The sequence below is a fragment of the Curcuma longa genome, chromosome 4 (assembly GCF_044706935.1).
Source record: "Curcuma longa cultivar G26 ecotype Majalengka, Jawa Barat chromosome 4, ITB_CL_G26_1.1, whole genome shotgun sequence".
Lineage (NCBI taxonomy): Eukaryota > Viridiplantae > Streptophyta > Magnoliopsida > Zingiberales > Zingiberaceae > Curcuma > Curcuma longa.
The window spans coordinates 13,498,241-13,519,094 of NC_133864.1; the positions used below are offsets into that span (position 1 = coordinate 13,498,241).

The 20,854-nt window shown below is 36.5% G+C and overlaps 2 protein-coding genes across 7 annotated transcripts; both read right to left on the minus strand.

The window, feature by feature from the left end:
* Nucleotides 1–330: 330 nt before the first annotated feature.
* On the minus strand, nt 331–14,839 carry LOC141826357 (kinesin-like protein KIN-4A). Of its 2 annotated transcripts, XM_074713597.1 has the most exons (26): nt 14,318–14,839; nt 13,122–13,268; nt 12,877–13,026; nt 12,170–12,423; nt 11,638–11,825; nt 11,433–11,557; nt 10,532–10,568; nt 9,692–9,783; nt 9,478–9,588; nt 9,132–9,245; nt 7,825–7,918; nt 7,587–7,696; nt 6,459–6,557; nt 6,258–6,371; nt 6,050–6,166; nt 5,877–5,957; nt 5,103–5,174; nt 3,502–3,595; nt 3,387–3,418; nt 3,217–3,314; nt 3,047–3,142; nt 2,651–2,872; nt 1,984–2,146; nt 1,196–1,351; nt 867–1,116; nt 331–713 (listed from the first exon to the last, which is right to left on the minus strand). In XM_074713597.1, exons 1-25 carry the CDS (start codon nt 14,438–14,440, stop codon nt 901–903), a joined length of 3,105 nt encoding a protein of 1,034 aa, XP_074569698.1. In that variant the 5' UTR covers nt 14,441–14,839; the 3' UTR covers nt 331–713; nt 867–900. The 2 variants fall into 2 exon arrangements, with proteins under 2 accessions (XP_074569698.1, XP_074569697.1); XM_074713596.1 differs by having other exon boundaries at nt 331–1,116.
* A 1,771-nt stretch (nt 14,840–16,610) lies between these two features.
* Nucleotides 16,611–20,544, minus strand: LOC141827563 (actin-related protein 2/3 complex subunit 3). Of its 5 annotated transcripts, none has more exons than XM_074714842.1 (5): nt 20,424–20,544; nt 19,604–19,652; nt 17,392–17,500; nt 17,009–17,278; nt 16,611–16,893 (listed from the first exon to the last, which is right to left on the minus strand). In XM_074714842.1, the coding sequence occupies exons 2-5, from the start codon at nt 19,604–19,606 to the stop codon at nt 16,751–16,753; spliced, it is 525 nt and encodes a 174-aa protein (XP_074570943.1). In that variant the 5' UTR covers nt 19,607–19,652; nt 20,424–20,544; the 3' UTR covers nt 16,611–16,750. The 5 variants fall into 5 exon arrangements, with proteins under 5 accessions (XP_074570943.1, XP_074570941.1, XP_074570942.1 ...); XM_074714840.1 differs by having other exon boundaries at nt 19,604–19,674; XM_074714841.1 differs by having other exon boundaries at nt 20,414–20,544.
* Nucleotides 20,545–20,854: the final 310 nt, after the last annotated feature.

Genomic DNA, 20,854 nt, shown 5'->3' on the forward strand with positions numbered 1-20,854 from the left:
TAAAGAGTACTTGTCAGTGAATTTTGTTGGCATTCTACTACGTACCTGTTGAAGAAGTCAGTTGTTGCTTTGTCATTGTGTTCCTTGGTTCTTGATAAAATATGTAAACTCTTCTAAAATTTCAAGTGAATCCAAGTGGATTCCCAATCAAATTGGTCGAACCAATGGGGTGAATCCATAACTTCTATTTTTCATCTTCAGTTCACTGCAACAAATAGTGTTTCCAAATTTTCTATACCACAAAACACCAAACTTTGTATTCTTACAGCCAAGACACTTCTTTTGGGTTGAAGAAATAACCATCTACTTCCATTGATCTAGTCAGTGAAATGAAACTTGTTGAATTTTCCCTCAACACACAGAAATAGAACAGAAATGTTCCATGTGCTTCATACGTACAAGATATAACAAAAAAATAACAATTACAAATGGATATTTTACCAAGCCAACAGGCCGAGCATCTTTAATGGAAAAAGAAAATGAAGCTAAATGCTGAGCTTCATCCTTCATCTCCCTTCGTTACCAGCATTGTTCAGAAATTTTCTGCTTGACGATATGCTTCAGAGCTTTTACAGAGACAAGCGGTAGGCAGGTGAAGTTGCATTTATCCAACGGGCGAAAATCTTTACACTCAGGAACAATATATGGGGCCTTGTTATTGAAGAGGAACATTGGAATGTGGTTGATAGTAATTTCCTTGTCAATATGCTTACCTATATGGTTGCAATTTACATATGAAGAAATAACGTATAAACAAGTACAAATTGGAGTTCTCTGTTAATCAAAACCTTGAAAGAAAAAAGAGATTGTCGAGCCGTGCTTGAATCTGAATGAGTTGTGACCACTTTATGCAATAAAATACTTACTGGGGGATTGGTTGGGTGACCATGCGATGCTATATCATGAGATCCTACGAAGAGGGAGGGACCGAGGTCTAGCTCTCATAATTGTTTCATCACTACGGCGAATCCATTCAGACAATTTCCATGGTTTCTGCCACTTCCACTTGAACTGTAGGAGCCACTGGTGATGGCTCCTTTTCCATCTCCAAAGCTTTCCTCCATGACCTGTTATTGCCAGTTTCTTTCCCACAGGCAGATGCCCAATCGGCACCATCTGCAGTCAGAGAAAAGAACTTTCTCAACCACAGTTAAAATGGGTCGCAAATTGATCATATTAATAGCAGGAAACAGACCTTCAGTGGCTGCTTGTCAAAACTTGACGCCGCTTTATTTGGGCTATTAGCAATACCAGCAGTGTACTTCAGTTGTTTCTGCGCTGGTACAGCTATTGGAGACAGTGGAGCACCAGTATCATCAGCAGAGTGCTTCAGGGAACCATTTGAATTTGCCTATTAATTTATAGACACAAAATTTTCATAGTTTAAGTTTCAAAATGCTTAGATGAGAGGAATAACCTATTAATTTGTCACATTCAACCACTAACCCAAAAATTCTTAAACCAAAGTTAGCAATAGCTCATTCATCATCTAACTGCAGATTCTATTCAATGCAAAATTTTGTATATTGGAATTTTAGTGATTGAAAGTAAATAAATGTTTGGAACAGACTTGAAATTGTTGCAACATTTGCGCTGTTTTGAGGACTTGGAGAAAGAGATTATACATGCAGCAAGCAAAGTCCTACATACATTGTTTGTCTGAGTTTAGCAAGCAAGATACTTGTGCACCAAGAGGTGTCAAGTTATTATGTCTTACAAATTTGCCACGCCCAATTAGTATGCATGCATGTAAATACTTAGGTCATTAAACTAATTAGCTGTTGAGAATTAAACTTTTGGCGGCCAAGTTTAGGTATCTCTTTGGTTTGGCCTAGGTTTTTTTCAGTATCTTCCTCAAGCATAGGAATGACACTAGTAAAAGAAGCTATAGATTCAACTTGGGAAAATAACCTTAAGAGTTGCAAGAATATCTGAGACTCTCAGTATCTGCTGGATACTGACAAGAACTGAACACAAGCTTACCGAAGGTGGTGTTGTTAATGGAACTGCAACAACTTGCTCTCCCATCTTCTGTTGCTTCTCCATTTCTTTTCTCCGTGCTTCACTGAGTCGAAGAAGGCTCACAAGTTCATTCAATTGCTCTTTTAGTTCCTTGATGTCAATTTCCTTCTCCCTCAGCTTGCATCTAACCCAAATATGCAAAAGTAAGTTGTTGCTTTATGAAGCACAGCAATTTAGTCAAAACAATGAGAAAATGCTCCATTTTTAACCTAGAGACTAACGGACATTCTTCCATTATGTATTCTACATAAAGGGCAGCTTGGTAGACGAAACTACCGCCAATGCGGGATCCTGGGGAATGGTCTATTGTACACAGCCTTATCCTGATTTGCAAATTGCTATTTTTGAGACTCGACCTCGTGACCTCTAGGTCATACGACAGCAACTTTACCGTTGTGCCGAGGCTGTTTCCGAGACTCAAACCTGTATTCTACATAGTGATTGAAATTTAAAATTTTTCATTGAATAATCTTTGTCAAAGGAACATGACTAGACAGCCTATGTGTTAAACAATATGTAAAACAGAAATGAGTTTATTACTTCTGTTTTCAATTTCCAGTTCTTTGATGCAAACCTCATGTTGTCATTATCCACAAGCAAATATCAAGATAAAAACTTGGAATGCAACCTTGCATCTGCTGCAACATTAAACACACAGTGAAGCAGACTCTTTGCTTCTCCCACGGAGCGCAACTGATTCCACCTTCCATGTCCTGTGTATGCACGTTCACGTTCCTCTGCCTCGGAAAGTTGGGAAGCCATTGCTACAAGACTGTTTGATGATATGTTCACCATGTTTTCAAGTGATGTTATTCTTGCTAATCGTGCATTTGGAGACAAAGAGGACATTCTGCAAAAGGATTGATCAATAAGTTCATGTTGGTTCAATATAAGTTTTAAATGCCTTTTTTGTTTTTGAAGGCTGTTAAACGAAGGCACAACGAAGCATTCATAAGCATAAATTTGCACTGATCAAACACCAAAATTACACATCATATACTATTCTTTGTAATGATTTATCTACCTGGAGTTTCCATTCTTTACTCTTGGTGGACTAGCACCGTATAATGAAGCCTCCTCTTGTTTCAGGAAAGTAAGCTCCTCGGCCAAGGCAGCACGTCTGAACAACCAGAATAGACATAATCAAGCCTTTAAACAGAAATTCTCCGTTCTCCTAATTAAAAGACAACCTACACTTGACTCTGTTTCTCATATTCATTCCGCACTTCATGCACATGCACCATGACTTCAAGTTCATGATCCAGCCAACGTTGTAGAGATTTTTCATTGAACTGAAAATTTAGTTTATGTTTGATATATTTTCACTTATTTTCTTATAAAAAAAATTAACACAGATAATTTACCGGAACTCCTGGTGAATGACCATTTGCAATAACTGGAAAGGAAAAACAAAAGTAACATCAGAATTGGCCCATTAAAGGATTGAAGCTTAAACAATATTTTCTTAATGAAACATGCCCAAATTTTCACGTGCTGATGATTTTCGAGCTTCAAGCAGTTCTTTCAACTTCTTGGTAGCCATTGCAGCCTCCTCTGTTTTCCTCTGAAGAACCTGCGGAAGGTTTGAGATATAAACGATATGGTGTCTCGACTGTTAAAACTGCAAATAAGAACTACGTAAAATCCTGGAACAAGTTACAAATATCAGTCATGGTCACTGCTTTGAGTGCATGCATAGTTCATAATACGATACTAATACCTTTCAGCTAATCAACCTGGTTTTAGGACTAGGACTTATCATGAATCTATATTGTCCCACAAATAGACCCAAATCAAAACGAGACCAACACAAATGAAACTTACCTCAACCATGTTGCCCCCTGTGGTCATCTGCAGTCAGCTACTACTCACCGCCAATTGTCTGCAATTTAATTATTATGTTGCTACAGAACCACATCTCCACTGCAACAAATGAGTGGTAGGATGAAGTCTGAACTTCTATCTAAAAATTAATACCCTAACTCATTGTTTGTTTACCTTGTTCTCCCCTTCTCCCATAAACCCATTAAACTTGTCCCTATTCCTTCCACCTTCTCAATCAACAGAATTCATGCTTCTTTCACGAGTGAAGACCAATCAGCGGGCAGCAGCAAGGGTTTTCTTCTTCTTCCTAATTGCTGCCACTGATGTAGAGTGTTGACAGGTTCGCAGGGCATGCCACCAACAAACAATATCATTCCAACAAAGGAACGATACCTTGTCTTGGAATGGATCTCAAATGTTGTCTGACACTTCTATACCTCAAGATTATCACCAGCTCCCTTCTGTACTTCCTTTATAAATTCAGAATCTTATATAGTTTCAAAAGCATCTTTTACACCAAATCAGTTCCTACACAAATACATCAGGATCTCGCTGATCCCTAGGTGGCATGGTTAGTAAAATATAGCTTCTTATATGTTCAAACGAGCTAAATAAACTGTATAATATCGCAGCTACTCTGAGAATAAAATAGATATTACAAATTAGACACCTGTACTAGCAGAGTAAAAACTAAGGCTGGCATTACTCAGTAATCCTCCTTCCTAATTGGGGCCACCACTGCAGTGTGTCAACGAACCAGCATGGCACAACAAAACACAATATTGTTCCGACAAAGGGCTGATAGTCAGGCGCGGAGGCAGGTTTCCACGAGAGGGGGGGCGGGCGTTCGATGGGGGGGGGGGGGGGGGGGGGGGGGGGCCAGTTCCAATTAAAATTTTTTTTTATAAAGACAAACTTAATGAAAATCAAAAAGCTAGGGGGCGGTGGCCCCTACCTGCCCCCCTCGTGGTTCCGCCCCTAGCTGATACCCTGGCTTGAAATGATATCTTAAACCTAGTTTGACACTTCTATTCCTCAAGAATATCACCAGCTCTCTTATTGTGCCTATTTTATAAATTTAGAATAACCTATATAGTTTCAAAAGCATCGTTTACACCAAAATCAGTTCGAACACATACATGTCATGATATTGCCAATCCCAGGTAGCACATTAGTAAAATTTTAGCTTCTTACAGGATAAGAAATAAATGAAACAATTAGACTGATGATTTCCTCATAGGGAAGATTACACTTACCAATTTCTGTCTCTGATTCAATGCTTGAAGTTTATGTCGCTCATACTCATTTCTCCTTCCCTCTTTCTTTAGCTGCTTGTAAAAATGCATAAAAAAACAAAACAAATTTATAAGACCTACGGGATTCCACTAGTTCCTTTTTCTTCTAAAAAATATATAAATAGCATACATCACAGAATTAACCTTCTTTCCCATCATAAGAAAACAATGTACAAGTGTATAATAACATGAAGGAATGGCATACAACTCCATCAAATGACGATACAATGACAAACTATCACTACAAAATGGCAGGCCAAATGAAATGCAAATGAATACAGATTTATTTGCACAATATAAAACCAAGATTTCTATTACAGTTCCTTTTCTTGGCCAGGTTACAGTCAAGTTGATGACACTGAGCAGAATTCTGTGAGTAGAGGTTGTGTCTATGTTCTTTGCCTACACTGAGAACCATGCATGGGGACAATACTAATAGATACCCATCATGTGAGTGTAAGTAGTACTAACTCGCCAAATCAGAACAGCCATAGGCTTGGGCAGCAACACTGCAGCATTATTGTTCATAAACTAATTGGAACTTAGTAGGGTTATTATACATGGATCATAGTGGATTCCCAGTTAAAAGCCAAGACACTCAGAACTGATAACAAATGCTAACTTCTTGAAACTATAGGGAGTATTACTTGTAACATAACTACAGAAGAAAACTGCCTGATCCAGTTTACAGTTTTATATGGATCCTAATACCCTAAATCATAACACAAAATGCACCTGAAGCAGTTCCTTCTCACGAGAAGCCTTCCACTGACGAAATTGTTCTGCCTCTTGCTTTATCTTGTGTTGCAACTGGACCTGCAGAATAGATAAACCACTAAACACGACATGAAAATTTGATGGAGAATAGACTAATGAATGACAGAAGATATTTAGTTATAAACAGCAACCTTCTGTGACTTAATAAATTGTATCTCTTCTTGTAGCTTCTTTGCCGCTTCCTCACTCCTTTGTTTTTGCTTTAATACTTGAACCTGGTTTTCTTGTTTCTTTTTAAGGTCCAATATCTGAAAAGAAAATTTTTGGTAGTTGTCAAGTCTGTATGAAATGCTTTTTCATTACTAATTCATGATAGAAGATTCGGCAAAAATAATCAACCTGTGCTTCAAGGGCCTTCAATTTCTGCAAGTGGTTCTCTGGCAACTTGTGCCCTTGCCCATCTGAGGCTGCAGCAAGGTTTTCAACTTCAGCCAACAATCTGTCTCTTTCTTGCTGCAATGAGTTACCAGAAGATCAGCATTAGAGGAAATTCATGGAAACAAATGGAGTATATACAAAAATCAATCTCTGTCCATTAACCTGCACCGCTCTTTTCTCCTCTTCAAGTTCCGTCAATTTCTTTTTGAAGTGTTGCTTAAGAGAAAATGTGTCGAATCCACAAAACATTTTCATCTCAGACTGCACAGACAAGAAAATTCGTCAACTAGCAATGAATTGGCTAAAGAGCCTCATTATGGAGTCACATGGAATCAAAGACTTCATAGAACAGTCACACCAAATTATGTTTGACAGGAAAGCCAAAATTTCAGTTGCAAAGATAGCTTGAATTTATTGCATACACAAAAGAAAACAAACTTCAAGCAGGTCTAGCATATATTATATCCTAGAGCCCCTTTGCAGCTTCGCCACCCTCCTCAATGCCCTCAATAAGTCCATAGAACTCCATTGAGTGCCACCTCCCTCTTTAGTTCCAGACAGAACTTCGCCCCTCCCTAGGCTGTGAAGGTGAGCAAACACATTAGACCATCTCCTTGCCACTTTTGGCATTTGAGATTTTTCCTCATGAGGATCCATTATATCCCAATCTGACAAAGGTGATTGGCACCAACAATAGTAGAACAATGCTTCGCTCACTTGTATCATGATCTCCGAGGTATGCATCCTTGCCTGCAACACTAATCGGACCAGGTATTTGATCCCACCAATCTTGTGTTTCAGACAACTATCACCACGTGTTCTGACAACAGCTTTAGGAAAGCTCCTACTATTCTTCTTTCTCCTCTTCCTCATCATCAGAGTGGCCAACACCATCTTGTCCGCACGGTCGAAATGGCACGAAACTATCTCATTCCAACCAGGTACCAAACCCCTAGCTCAGAACAAACAAGATTTTAAATATTGATATGAATTATTATAGCCCTATCTTAGATGGAGTCCAACATAATAAGTACCTCATGTAAGGCTTAATCAAGACATACTAATATATATAAATATTAATTCTAACATTTCCCTTCATACTGGAGCATAGGCATCAACTAATTTCTCTTTATTACACAAAATAACAAAAAGTCCCACAAAAAAGAAATAAAAGATTCCATATGTCATTTGGCAAAGGTGATGAAGAAAGATCTTCATCATGAAAAAGAAACAATAATCTGATTTTCCTTAATTAATTATAGAGAAATAAAATTTGATGCTACTTATCACCTCTTTTTGCTCCAATCGTCTATTTAACTCATTCAACTCCTTTCCCATAGAGTCTTGCAACATTGTGTGCTCCCATTCTTTGGCTACTTCATCTATTTCCTTTGAATCACCTGTTGAAGCAATGAAACATCACCCAGAAAGTCAAATGGTTTAGGATAATCATCACATGCTGAAAAATAACATGTACATTGACCACCAAAATCTAATTAACATTATGAACACAAATGATTTTTAATACCTCTTAAAGCTCCAGCCATGTGATAATCAAAGCCTTCTGTGTTGTGCAGGCTCCTCTTTAGATCTTCTCCTTTAAGAAAGCAACTTCCAATTTCCTGAAATTTCAAAATACAACCCAAATATTTTTTATCAAACCAATAAACTTCCAGTTTCCATTTGGGATTCATACGTGGCTTGGAATGGTAATTTAAATCATGGTTTCATTTGTTATTAATCTAGAATTGACGGAGATAATATTGTTAAAAAATGTCACTTCTTGCTTAAATAAGAGAATTAACCCAATGACTTATGAGGCTCAACCATTAGTTCAAAATGCTTAAGCCCAAGTTAATAGTAGCTCACTCATATTAGCTTATGAGACTTCTATATTAGCCCACAACTTACTATGTGGGACTAAACTAGGTATTACAAACTCTCCCACATGAGGTTTAACGTTCTATCAAGAAGCAAAGTCAACCAATAGCCCAAAATCATTTCTAATCAATGGCATGTGAGATCCAATAGTGGCAACACCATCATACAATAGGCATTCTTTTCCAGCACTTCAACATGCCTAATGAAGTGACTCATTAAGTTATTACAGTCAATCATTGACCCAAAATGCTTAAACTTAACTAATAACTAATAGTCACACTCTATCTAAGCTAATAAAGCTTATTAGCCCATGTCTCACCATGCACGAGGAGGATCACAATAAAATTTGGCACTGCAAATCTTACACCAATGTGCCTTATGACATATTAGCTTAAAAGTTAGCTAATGGGCTTTGCTGGGTTCAGGTAGGAACATTATACCAATCTCAAATTTAGGATATGCTTTGACAATGGAATATAATTCTCATCCTGGGAAACATTTCTTGTTCTTACCCATTTTCATTTATCTACAATACTCACTAATTCCCCTTTCACTTCTCGCATCTAGAGTTTGTCACCATAAGGATTTCCTTTTCAGAATTATAAACCATAGTCTTAGAGATTGATGAATTTTCAAGTTGCACTATAGACCCTAGTCTAGTCCAATTCATTTGATCCTAAATGCAGATAAAGCCTCGAATTCTGGATTTTTCAGTCAATAGTTCATCTATTGCATTTTTTCACATTTAGGTCCTTGTCAATTTGCACAGTTTTTGAATTGATCTTAATTCAATTCAAGGAACCACCATTAAAATTTTAACTTAATAGTAAACCAAGTATTCCTATAATCCCATTCCCTGCCCTGCTATTTGGCTTACACAAATCTATATGATCAAACAAGAAGTTGAATTAAAAGGTACAGAAGTGTCAAAGTGAGGGTGTTCAAGAAATATACTTCAGAAATTGCGTCAAAATGCTGATCCTGAGAAAATCGACTCCGGTATTCGTAGATTTCCCTACAAAGATCTTCATTTGTAGCTTCCAGCCAAGAGATTTTCTCTTTTAGAGCCTACAAATCAAAACAGACACAAATTATAGTTCAAACAGTATGCAGTGACAAATAAACAGAAGAGAATATGGATTACAATTTATGAAGAGAGTTAAGGCTGCTCATTTCATGCACTATATCAAACTCATGAAGTTTAGAATGTGTACTGTCAGGTGGACATTTTATATTCTGTTATAATACCTTGACCATCATCATCTCCACAAAAGTTGACAGTTGAGAGCAAAATAATTACCTGGATATCATCTGATGCACCTCCCTCGCGGTAACAGGCTAATTCAGCCTGTAGATATTCAATATGTTGCCTCATTCTGTGAATCTCTTCTGATATTGGATTCCTATTGACCTAGATAGATCCAAAAGACAAGGAGTTAAGCAGAGTAAGAGAAATAAAGTTCACATTTCCATTAAATGAGTATCATTTTCATTCCCTCAAGGTGGAAACTCACAATGGGCTTATTCTGAATGTTGCGAGCTCGGTTAGCATATTTTAATGTGTTGAGTGTTTCTTCTGTGTTAACATCAGCTGGACTGATACAGGCTGGAAAGGAGAAAAATAATTAGTTAGATAAAATTTTGTTTTCCACAAGAACTGTATTATTTCAAGTACCATATGATTATTGAAGAACGCTCATCATATTTATTATCCAAAAAACTTTGTTTTCTTTGGTGGATAATGAGGAGGGAAAGGGAAGGGGAGAAAAAGAAATAGATAATGCATACAAGTGTTCAACGATCCACTTCAGATTATTGCCTTCTTTAAGAGAGGGAATATGATATCTTGGAAAAGTAAAAAAAATTGTAGTTGAGTAATTAAGTGTTAAGACAGAATACAAGATTTTTGCCCTTGTTACACGTATGTTTGTGCCCAACTAATGGCCAACTCAATATATTTCCTAAGTCACAAAATATTATGTTAATTCAACTGCAATGCAAATTGTCTCCACTCTACTCTTCAAGAGAGGACAGAGTACTTAAAAAACAACTGTCATTTTGTTAGTGAGAAGGTGCAATTTAAGGAGATTATTACATCTAATATTGGTTCCAAAGGCCAGTTGAAGAATTTTGCACCCAAAATTTTGAGAGGTCCTAACATTGAACGCATTCACAATAGATTGAGCTTATGATATTTTTTAACTACACTGAGGACCATGAAGGACCTGAGCTTATGAATAGAACTTAATGAATGATTTTAGCAATTGTCTGGTGAATGTAGCAAATAAAGTAAGATTTATTTAGGATCTATTGTATGCTAATTTATGGTTAAGCTTCAATCAGTTTAAAAATACCTATCATTACAGTCCTGCTATTTCCACCAAGTGAATCCTGCATGATGTTAAAACAAGAAACAGTTAAAAAAAAAGGTTCTTGCCATGGTCATTGAAAATAATGTAGGCTACCAAATTCAGATGGATAAAATGTTTTTGCCACACTGATATGGAAGAAATACTGAATACCTCATAACATTCACGTACCTCTAAAAATGATGCAAACAATATCAGACAGAATAGCAGCAGTACCATTGAGTACTACATCAAGCACTCAAAAAGTGGTCAGCTTGTCTTCATTTATAGTTTCAACAGTGCAATAGTATATGTGTCATCCTAATTCAGTCCTCTGATTTTTAGACCAATTTTGGGATTAAAAGTGTCCCGTAGTATTTTTCTAATCGAAAACTCAGTTCGCCTCCTAAAAAAATAGTCTAGTAAAGGAAGAAATGTCCTGTAACTCCTCAGTCACTCTCCAATACTTGGGAGATTAGCTAGGGAGGAAGATGAAAGTGTGGCATTTAATCTAACTAATCCAACTCACAAACCATGCAAGAATTCAGCAGATCCTCCTATGATGTTGGCCCTTAAGTAGCCTACATTTTTTGGAAATCTTGAATCTTGAAACTCCTACATCAGATTTGCAAATTGGAAAAGATATAATATCACCATAAGTAGAAGACAAACATAAATCCATTGGACTATATACATAACTGAGAACTTGATGCAATTTATGTATCAAAAAGTACTATCTGTTCATCTTTCCCAGAAAGAAAAATATGTTTTATCTTTATTATGTTTCAATTATCTCAAACAGCACTTCAAATAATTCTCCAAGCTGTTAAATAAAGTCCTTTTTGAAGCAAACGATGATTCATATGCATGCATGTTTGTTGATTAAATCCTATTTAATGAAAGCAACCTGCAAGAGCCGTGTTAATTTGCTATCACGGTAAGGAACATGGGCACCCTCTTTACGCTTTTTCTCATCTCCAAGAGCACTTATGACATTTCCAAGGGCTAGCAACCCCCTGTTTATATGAACTCCTGAAACAACCAAGCACATGGTTGTCAAGAAACATTGTATTTGGGTGGTTATTGAATAAATCAAAAAGCAGGTGAACTACCTTCCTTGAATCGAAGACCATCTGAGCCTGTTCTCTTGGCCCGTTCTGATCCAGCAAGATCTACTAGGTGCAGTTTTGCACATAAATATTCATGATTCATGTCCTCCATGAGCGTGCCTTCAGCAGAGACATTTGAACCAATCTTGCACATTTGCTCCAATGTGATTGTGAAAATGGCATGGGAACGACTATTCCACAAAGAAATAACATTACTAAAATTAGTATGATGGAATAGATCCGTGTTGCAACAAAAACAATAATCGTGCGATGACTTTATTGGTCAACAAGGAAAAAGTCCACTTCTCTAATGGAAAAGAAATTTTGGTACTTGTAATTTCACACCCTGCATTTATCCATTGATCATCATTTTGTCATTTTAGAAAACATCTTTTAGATATTTATTATTCTAAGCATAATGCTATATTAAATCATTGAAAAAGAAAACTGCAAAAGATGCCAGATTGACAAATCAAGCATGGTTTTAGAGAATAACAAACAGACATCAGCAGTGGAGCCAATCTATCATCTTAACCTTGACTGATTGTTCATATTTGTACTTCCAGTTGCTCGATTCAGTGAACCTTGTTCTAGACATGCAGCCATCTCCTTTTGAGTGCTAACAAAAATCTCAGTTGATCCAGCCAATGTTATTGCCCCATTTGATGCCTCCCGTATCTGCACTAGAGCCTTCCCAGGCATTGTCAACTTCCCAGCATGTCCATTGACAGCTTCAATTTTGCTGACAGATGAACTATCTAGCAAATCTCTCACTTCTTCTTTCAATATCTCCATGTTCCAAAAAACAAATTATCAGTATGAGAAACAAAGAAAAATGCATGGACAGTTCTACAAGACAAATAATACAATTGTAAATGCTCTAAGATCATAGTACAAATTTACAATAGAAAATGAATGTTATCTAGCAAAGAAACAGCTCAAAATACATATCAGAAATGTATACTGCTTATTGTCACCAAATGTAGACAACATATATAAATATGTAGTTATGGCCCAATGGGTACAAATGTAAATATGTTCAATGAGGAGTGCTTTCCGAAAGAGAATAACTGGTCGCTTTTAATGAATTTTTATTTTAACTTGTCGTGTTGATCAAGGAAGAAAAGATTTCAAGAACACAATCAATGTTCCAGGCAAAAAAAGGCATATACAGCAACAACAAATATGATTCTCCATTTCAGAAAAGAGGAATCAGTCCTAGCAAACTGAAATTTCCCGTACCTCAATGAATGAGACGCGCAGTTGAAATTCTGCTTGATTCTTCAAAGCCTCAACTTTGTTAAATAAAGAATTCATAACTTGAGGTATAAGACCTGTTTGAGAACCATCCTTACATGCAGTTCCCATGGTGTATGTTTTTCCTGACCCCGTCTATAGTGAAACAAGTTGTCAATTCTGTAAGTATTTCAGGCTGCATTGTACAAAGATTTTACCCATCTATCTCAATAAATATTCTGATACTTAACTTGACCATATGCGAGAACAGTAGCATTGTATCCTTGGAATAAGCCATCTACAAGTGGAGCAACACATTCCTCAAATATGGCAGACGATGGAGTACCTGTGCTCCCATATACATGATCAAAAGTAAATGAATGGGTGCCAATTTGCACCTGCATGTCAAAAGCCTTCCATAACTATTTATGATTTAGAAATTCAAGAAATTTCTGAACATTCAAAACTATTTTCAGGAAAGTCTGTCATTGATAAGAGAGTTGGTTTGAAAAAGGATAGGAGTGAGCCAAGCAGACACACCCAATTGCAACAGATGAAAAAAATAGTTTTTAGCAGTCATCAAATAGTGAAAGATAACCATAGTGAACAAATTATCCATATTCTGGCCTACATCCTGTCAACTTATTTTATTTTATTTTTTGAGTTTCCAGAATTAGAAAAATCACAATTATGGAGTTGCAGTTTTGTCCATCATAGCTGAAAAGGCTAAGGTAAGAAAGCAAGGTACTGACATCCAGGTGAACAGAGAGAAATTTCTTTCATTGACGGACTGCTACAAGACTTAAATGGATGGGGGAAAGAAGGAAACTTAATCAACTAGCTCGACCAGCCAAAGGATGAGAGGATCATCCAGCAAACCTAGCAAACTATTAAAGGTGATGAAAAATTAAGCAGAATTCAAATGTACAAATAGAAAAGAGATTTGAGTGCATGGAGTCTTTAAAGAGGAAAAGAACGAGATTATCTTCCACAAATTTGATAATAATAATTGGAAGCGCGATTACTGATCAGAACAAGATTTGAGGATAATCCAGTGCCCACATGCGTTATACAGAAACACTATGAAAGGAAAACAGCTTAGACTACAGTGACTCAGAAAAGGCAAAAAGTTACAAACAATTTAAGCGGCACTGGGAGGATATCAATTATAGACCCACAAAATATTGCTTCCAATCCCTTGAACCTCCATAACAGACAAAAAATGAAAAAAGAAAGTCTCTGATCCAATTCATCGAAAACCACTGAGAAATTAAAGGTATGACAATGGAAAACCACCCTTTTGTTCGTTTTCTTCAACAAAGAGCCAATCCTAAATTACGTTATCCAGAAAATTCGATCATTTGCATTTTTTTTTTTTATACTTCGCCCGACTAATCCTTTTCTTTTATTTTGTGGAATAGGAAGATGAGACGACAGAAAAAGGAACCTGTGGTTTCCCAGGGACGACGGTGACGCAATCCTTGCACCCCTGCTGGCGCTCGTCGCCGATGAGGGGCCTTACGTGCACGGCCACTTTCACGCAGCAATCCTCCCCGCTCTCCACCGCCATCTTTCTCGAAGAGCACACGGATCACGCGCGCGAGACCATGCGACGACGTTAAATCCCACCCGTACCAGATCCACTCCTCAGTGAAACTTTCCAGATATAACACGAAAGAAAGGGGTAGAAACCTAAGAAAAAAAACCAACTTTGGCCTGCGGCGCGCGCGCACTGTATAGAAGTGACTCTGCAATGAACTCTGAAAGAGAAAGAGCGTGATGGAATTGTCTGTTGGAGAACAGAAAGAGCAGAACGGAATGAAATGGGAGCCAGTCAGGGGGAGGATTTGGTAGCACCAACGACTGCAACAGCAGCAACAACCGCCATCATACTTCCTTGAGCTTCACTGCAAAGCCAAAATTGACTCTTTGCAACTGCAGAAGAGCAGTGGCACTAGCCTGGGCAGCAGTGGTGGATGTTAGCGGCCGCGGCGGTGGCGTTGGAGATTGGTATGCGCAAGGGGTGGTTGGAACTTTGAGTGCCACTCTTCCCCAAAATGTCCTTCCTTGCCTTCTGCCGCTGCTTCTTCCCTGACTCTGGAGATTAATTCGCTGCCATGGTTGATGGAATTGCAAAGAAAAGGAATCAATCAGGCGAGAGAGAGAGAGAGAGAGAGAGAGAGAGTTACGTCGCAAAAAGTGGGCTGCAATCTCATTGATCTTGGCACAGCGTTCACTGCAATAGCTTCTCTACCTGCAAGGACATGGCATCTCCCTCGGTGAAGTTACCAGTATAAATTGAGAAACTTTTAGGACCCAAATAAAAGATTTCTCAAGGAACTCAAAAATTTTCATTTTAGCCCGTAATATTTAAAACTACCCATAGGTCAAGGATCTGGCCACAGGCCACTAACACCCAAATTTAGGGTTTATAACACGTAATTTCAAAACCCCTAGGGGTTAAATTGAATTTTCTCTAAACCCAGGGGGCTAAATTGAAATGCGACTATTGATCAACCTTTACAAACACCTCACGGCACGTGCTCTGCTGATAATAAAAGGAGGGCTCGATTTAGCATGACCAATGCATGGCTGCTGGGTGTGAGCTGGCGGTGGGGTCCAGCCCTTGGTCCTTTTGCCTCCTGACCCGACCCATGGCGTTCTCGACCCGATGGACCCATTCAATCGGCTCGATCCAACAACAAACCAGTCGACTCGAACATCAAATTGATTCGATCGGTCACACGAATAGCATTAGGGTTTTATTTGTATCCCAATTCTTTGCTTGAGCTTGTACTGAGAAAAGAGAACTTTCCATAAGTCTAAAGTGGTCCCTTTGACACTAACTTCCTAATGTGATGGCTACTTAAGTCATATAATGAATGTAATGTAATCGATCACTAAATTAACGAAAAAGATGTTCATCCTAATTATGGTTGTTGAAAGAAACAAGCAATTGACATCAAAGTCACAAAATAAGGTGGAAGTTGGAATTTAAATAACAAAAAAAAAGAAATAACAACAACAGTATAGTTTTTAATGCATATATCGAAATTAAAATAGATTAAAATATATAAGAATTTGTAGATGTAATAGTCATGAAATGAAAATGAAGTGTTAAATTGTATTTATTTCTTTGACTTTGCCACTTAATGATAGTGTTGTTGTATCAATCCAGCAGAGTACCTTTTTGTGGCTAGCATATTTTTTTTTTCTGATTTCTGTATATTATTTTTGATAAAAGGTGTTTTTATATATGGAACAAATCATGAGAAGCTGAGATTTTTTCGAAAATTATAACTCTAGTTGATTAATAAATTTGATGGCATTTTAAATTGAAAATATTCCAATTGCTTGATTAACAAACAAACACTTGCATTATATGATTCCTCACAATGTGATACCACACCTACTTAAACTTTGTTTACTACTACAAGCATACCAATCTTGACTATTGGAGAAATAATATTCATGCTATTTTGATGTATTAATTGACAACATATTTAAGATAGATTTTGCTGGTGTGTTTGATATGTGTTCATCAAGTGTGCAAATTCTTTCACAACATAACTCATAATAACATTGGGTTTAAACTTTTGAGATAAACTACTGCTTGATTAACTTTTACCATAATGCCAAAGCACATCATTATTTCTCTAAGCTTTTGGCATTTGCTATCTTGGCTGTTTGGCAAATATAGTCCATAATTGTGTTTAAATTGGAGTAATTATAATACAAGGTTAAAAATGGGATAACCATCAGCCTTCAGGGAATGATTGAGCAGAAGTTATTTGCTCACAACCAGTCTACAAACAAGAAAGTTGCATTCTACACTTGAATTACACAAATAAGATAGTGATTCAGTAACCAGAGAATAAAACTAGAGAACAACAATATTCATGAACTTCCTCTTTGCAAAAGCCAGCCACCACTTGTTAGGAGTGCCATTAGGTCTATAAGCACAGCTTAGCAATCTTCCACTTGTTTCCTCCCTTATCTGCTTCAGATAGTTTCTGAATAGATCTGTAGATATAGTTTTGATTATGGTATTGTTGCCAAGAGATGTATGATTGCTATATTATGTTCGACGCAGAGAGATGCAATTAGTTGATTTAAGTGAATTATTGTGCTGGAATACCTGCTTCATCCTGAGACTGGGGGAGGGCAAACAGACCAGGAAATGGAAAGCCGGGCTCTCCGGGTACGGGGACCTTCTCCAGACCCAAACTAATGATGGCTTTCGTCCCTACTGCCAGTGTTCTGCAACCCTCCAGCCGTTTGAGAGCCACATTAATGTAAAACGTCAAGTATATGAGGAGCTTATCGGATGGGCTCTTAATGTCAAAGTTCTTAAAGAAAACATTGGCTCGGAAAAAAGTTATCGCCTCATCGACAATGTCAATTTTGTCTGGATGAATAAGATGACAAAAACCAAAGCTGGCCTGAGTTGTATGGTCTTGAAGAAAGATAATTAGGTTTAACAAAAAAAAAAAAAAAAAAAAACTGAGGGCATAAGAGAACCTGGATCAGAGACAGGTGCAGGACCCTTAATATGGCTTTTCAATGGAAGAAGTGGGCATCCACAGGCTTTTGATACAGCTTCTAGATCAACAAAACTGGAATGATACACCTGCCACGAAACCATACCATGATTAAAATCATAAAAATTAAAGAATAAATACAACTTTGCATGGGACATTTGAATACAAAGAAGAAGCGTGATTTTGGAAAAGAAAGTAAAATAAACAATCAAAAGATCAGATGGACAAAGTTCAGTGCAAGATTTCTATATCATAAATTTATAGGTCATATAACATAAGCTTGTGTTGTTCCTTCATAACAACACCTTCAATTATGATTACTTGTTCTTTCCTTTTTCATTTTTTATGAGGTTAAATTTATAGTTTCTCTAATCCAATTGTAGGATGAGCATCTCAGACCATGTTCTGATTCTTCAGAGAAAGTTAGAATACCCATGAATAGTTTCTACACGAGTGCATTGCTCTCCAAGCTATGTTCAAAACCTGCCTTAGTTTAGATAACCAATCAAGATCACTGATCATACCAACCTAAGATACAAAAGAGGTTATCCTACCACACTTTCCATTAATCTAATATTCAGATCCTGATTTGGCAAAAGAAATTATTACAATGATATATGTGAGCCTCCAAGATGCAAAAAATGTTCACAACTGTCACACCTCAAGCTCATCAAGATAAGTCTTGGTATCATTCACTCTGAATCACCATTGTTGATAATTGAGGCGCATAAGATAACATTTTCTGCTCTCTAACACTTCAAGAATATAAAATTAAGCTTTTATGAATCACCTAATGCCATTTATAGTACTTGAGGTCAGAATATGAACAAGAGCAAATTCAACAATATGATGCATATTTATGAATATATGAAACTAAAATTTCACACGTTTCCATTGACAATAAGAAGCTAATGTGAAGGCACATAGATCCATGTCACAAGTTCAACAAATCATCTACTGATACGAGTCCGTTTACAAAATGCTACCTCTAGGCTTTATGTCCTCTCGTCATTTTTAGTCCTATAGAACAATGGTTCCAACAAGCCTAAATCTTATTCACTTGAGAATCAAAATCAAATGCATAAGACTACATTTTGGTATTAGTGTTTCCCTCCCTAAGTATTTAGGAATGCCTCGAATTAAGGTTATGCATTCCGACACCAAATGGATTGATTAAAGCTAAATCCTGGTGCCTCCTTTAGAAAATATACAATGGACACAGATATATTGTCTTGGCATAAATTTGATTAATCAGTTTTGTGCAGCTATGTTTTGACAACCACTGCATATCTGAAAGTGGCACCAGCTTTATAAATTGCTTTGAGCTTAGAAAAACTTTAGAAAAGACTAATTGCAGTTCAGCAGCTTACATTGCACAGGAACACAAAGGGAAGAAAAAAAGGAAGAAAAAACTTATTGTAACTCAGAGAAGATCATATTCAAACATCAACATCTACAGCAAACACGAGTACTTATTTAGATATACATGAATAACATCCCATCCTAATAACGTAGTTGTAACTTCCCAAAAGTCCTTATGCAAATCTCAATTTCATGAACTACCAGAGATTCAGTATAATTGAAAGTAACATCTATATTTTATCTTTCTGGAATCTTTATGCTACACACCTGAAAATAAATAGAGGCTATGAATGTAAAATACTTGGTTCCTTCTACCAAGTCTATACATAGTTTATAACTGGCATTTTAATTAAAAACGTGGTGCTAACATCAATATTACATTCATAGGGTGTTGAACATTCTTATGAGCAAAACCTAGTGCTATTCATGCACGGAACGACTTTGCTTTCTAAATTCAATAACCCAACAAACATGCAAACCAAGGTTACAGCCCAGACTTTACTTCAAACTGAAAGTTGTGCCTGAATTAATTCTCAGAGAATTAAAAAAGTGAGTCAGAAATAGTTATTCTATTGTTTTTTTAGAAGCATTGCTTTCCATTTTATTCCTGTTTGAGAGTGGAAGAGCCCTAGACATATCCAAAGCAGAAGTAAATCTTCAAATCCAATGTGAATAAGGATAGGGGATCACCAATCCAATTAACTTGACATGAAATTGTCAAACTTACAACCAAGAAGATCAAAGAATGAAAAAAAATGAAAAGAGAACAAAAAATGCACAAACATTATGAAACTTTCAGAATCTGAAACTAGAATGAGTGGAAAAGGTACCATTTCCTTCCTGGACCAGGTTCAAGCTTCGTCAGGGCTAGAAAAGTAGCTTCAATACAACAGATTTCACACTGAAAGAAAGTTGAGTAACCTGATCTGATAACCAAACTCATGTGAAGGTTTTTAAAATCTAAGAACTTATTTTGCGGTGCTCGATGGGTGGAAATATTAGCAAAAACTACCTAACAAATAACCAATATCCAGTTTTTTTGAAGAAAAAAAATATTTATTTAGTTCAATTCGAGTTTGGACTGCAAAAAATCATTCTCATCACATCACCAAATCAAAAACAAATACGTAATCTTGATATTTGATCATTCAATGGAGATGAATCAACTAAATGATATGAAATCAAAAAATAAAATTGAAACATTTACTAGCAAATTTATAATCCCATAAAGAAAATTATCAAATATTGCATTACTAAAAGTCAAGGCAATTTCCAAGCAGAAATCAGATGAAAATCCAAAATAATCAGTCAACAAGTACTTTTTTGTCCCCGCTTGTGAACTCATCGCAATAAATGGTTGATAATGCTCATGAATGATAAAAGAAAATTGGATCGGTTCAGCAGTCTGATCCCCTATCCTCCGAAGATCTTACATAAAACATTAGTTCTGTGAAATTTCAAACAAACAAACAAAAAACCTAAGAAACAGCTTGATTAGATACATATACGTAGAAATTAGAGACATTCAACATGAATCTAGAGATGTCTCTGTGAATCGGCAAAGATCTCGACCGATTGAAAATGAAAAACTCTTTAGATATCAGAACAATGATCATAGAAAAAGGAGAGAAAGGAAATACCAATCGAGACCTTTCTTCTCTAACGGACGAGGTCGCGTTGAGGATAACACAAAGCTTTCTTCTTGGGCGAGGTCGAGTAGCGAAGCGTCGTAGCGGAAGAAAGACGGACGGAAAGGAAGGTAATTAATGGGTCAAGGTAATTCAGGCATGGGCTAAAAAACATTAAAATAAAAACTTATAATAATAATAATAATAATAAGATAACAACAACAATAATAATAAATCAGGGTATTCCATCCTAAAACTAAAATAAAATTTAAGTGTAAAAACAGAAGATCAAGCAAAAAAAATTAAAAATTTTTGAAATGATTTTTTCATAAATATAAATAAAATCATTAAAAATATTATTTTTATCATAAACTACTATTAGAATAATCATTAGTTCTTTGGTCGAATTAATAATCGATATTTAATTTGATCGCTAATTTAAAAATTAAATTA

What these genes read in the sequence shown, in the direction of transcription:
- LOC141826357 (XM_074713597.1), bottom strand. Translation starts at nt 14,440, where the DNA reads ATGGCGGTGGAGAGCGGGGAGGATTGCTGCGTGAAAGTGGCCGTGCAC. An exon ending in ACATTCAGAATAAGCCCATT is followed by an intron (nt 9,589 to 9,691) that starts GTGAGTTTCCAC and finishes GGATCTATCTAG; the next exon opens with GTCAATAGGAATCCAATATC. An exon ending in GTAAAGAATGGAAACTCCAG is followed by an intron (nt 2,873 to 3,046) that starts GTAGATAAATCA and finishes ATCCTTTTGCAG; the next exon opens with AATGTCCTCTTTGTCTCCAA.
- LOC141827563 (XM_074714842.1), bottom strand. An exon ending in TGCACCTGTCTCTGATCCAG is followed by an intron (nt 17,279 to 17,391) that starts GTTCTCTTATGC and finishes TTATTCATCCAG; the next exon opens with ACAAAATTGACATTGTCGAT. An exon ending in CCAGTCTCAGGATGAAGCAG is followed by an intron (nt 16,894 to 17,008) that starts GTATTCCAGCAC and finishes CTATATCTACAG; the next exon opens with ATCTATTCAGAAACTATCTG.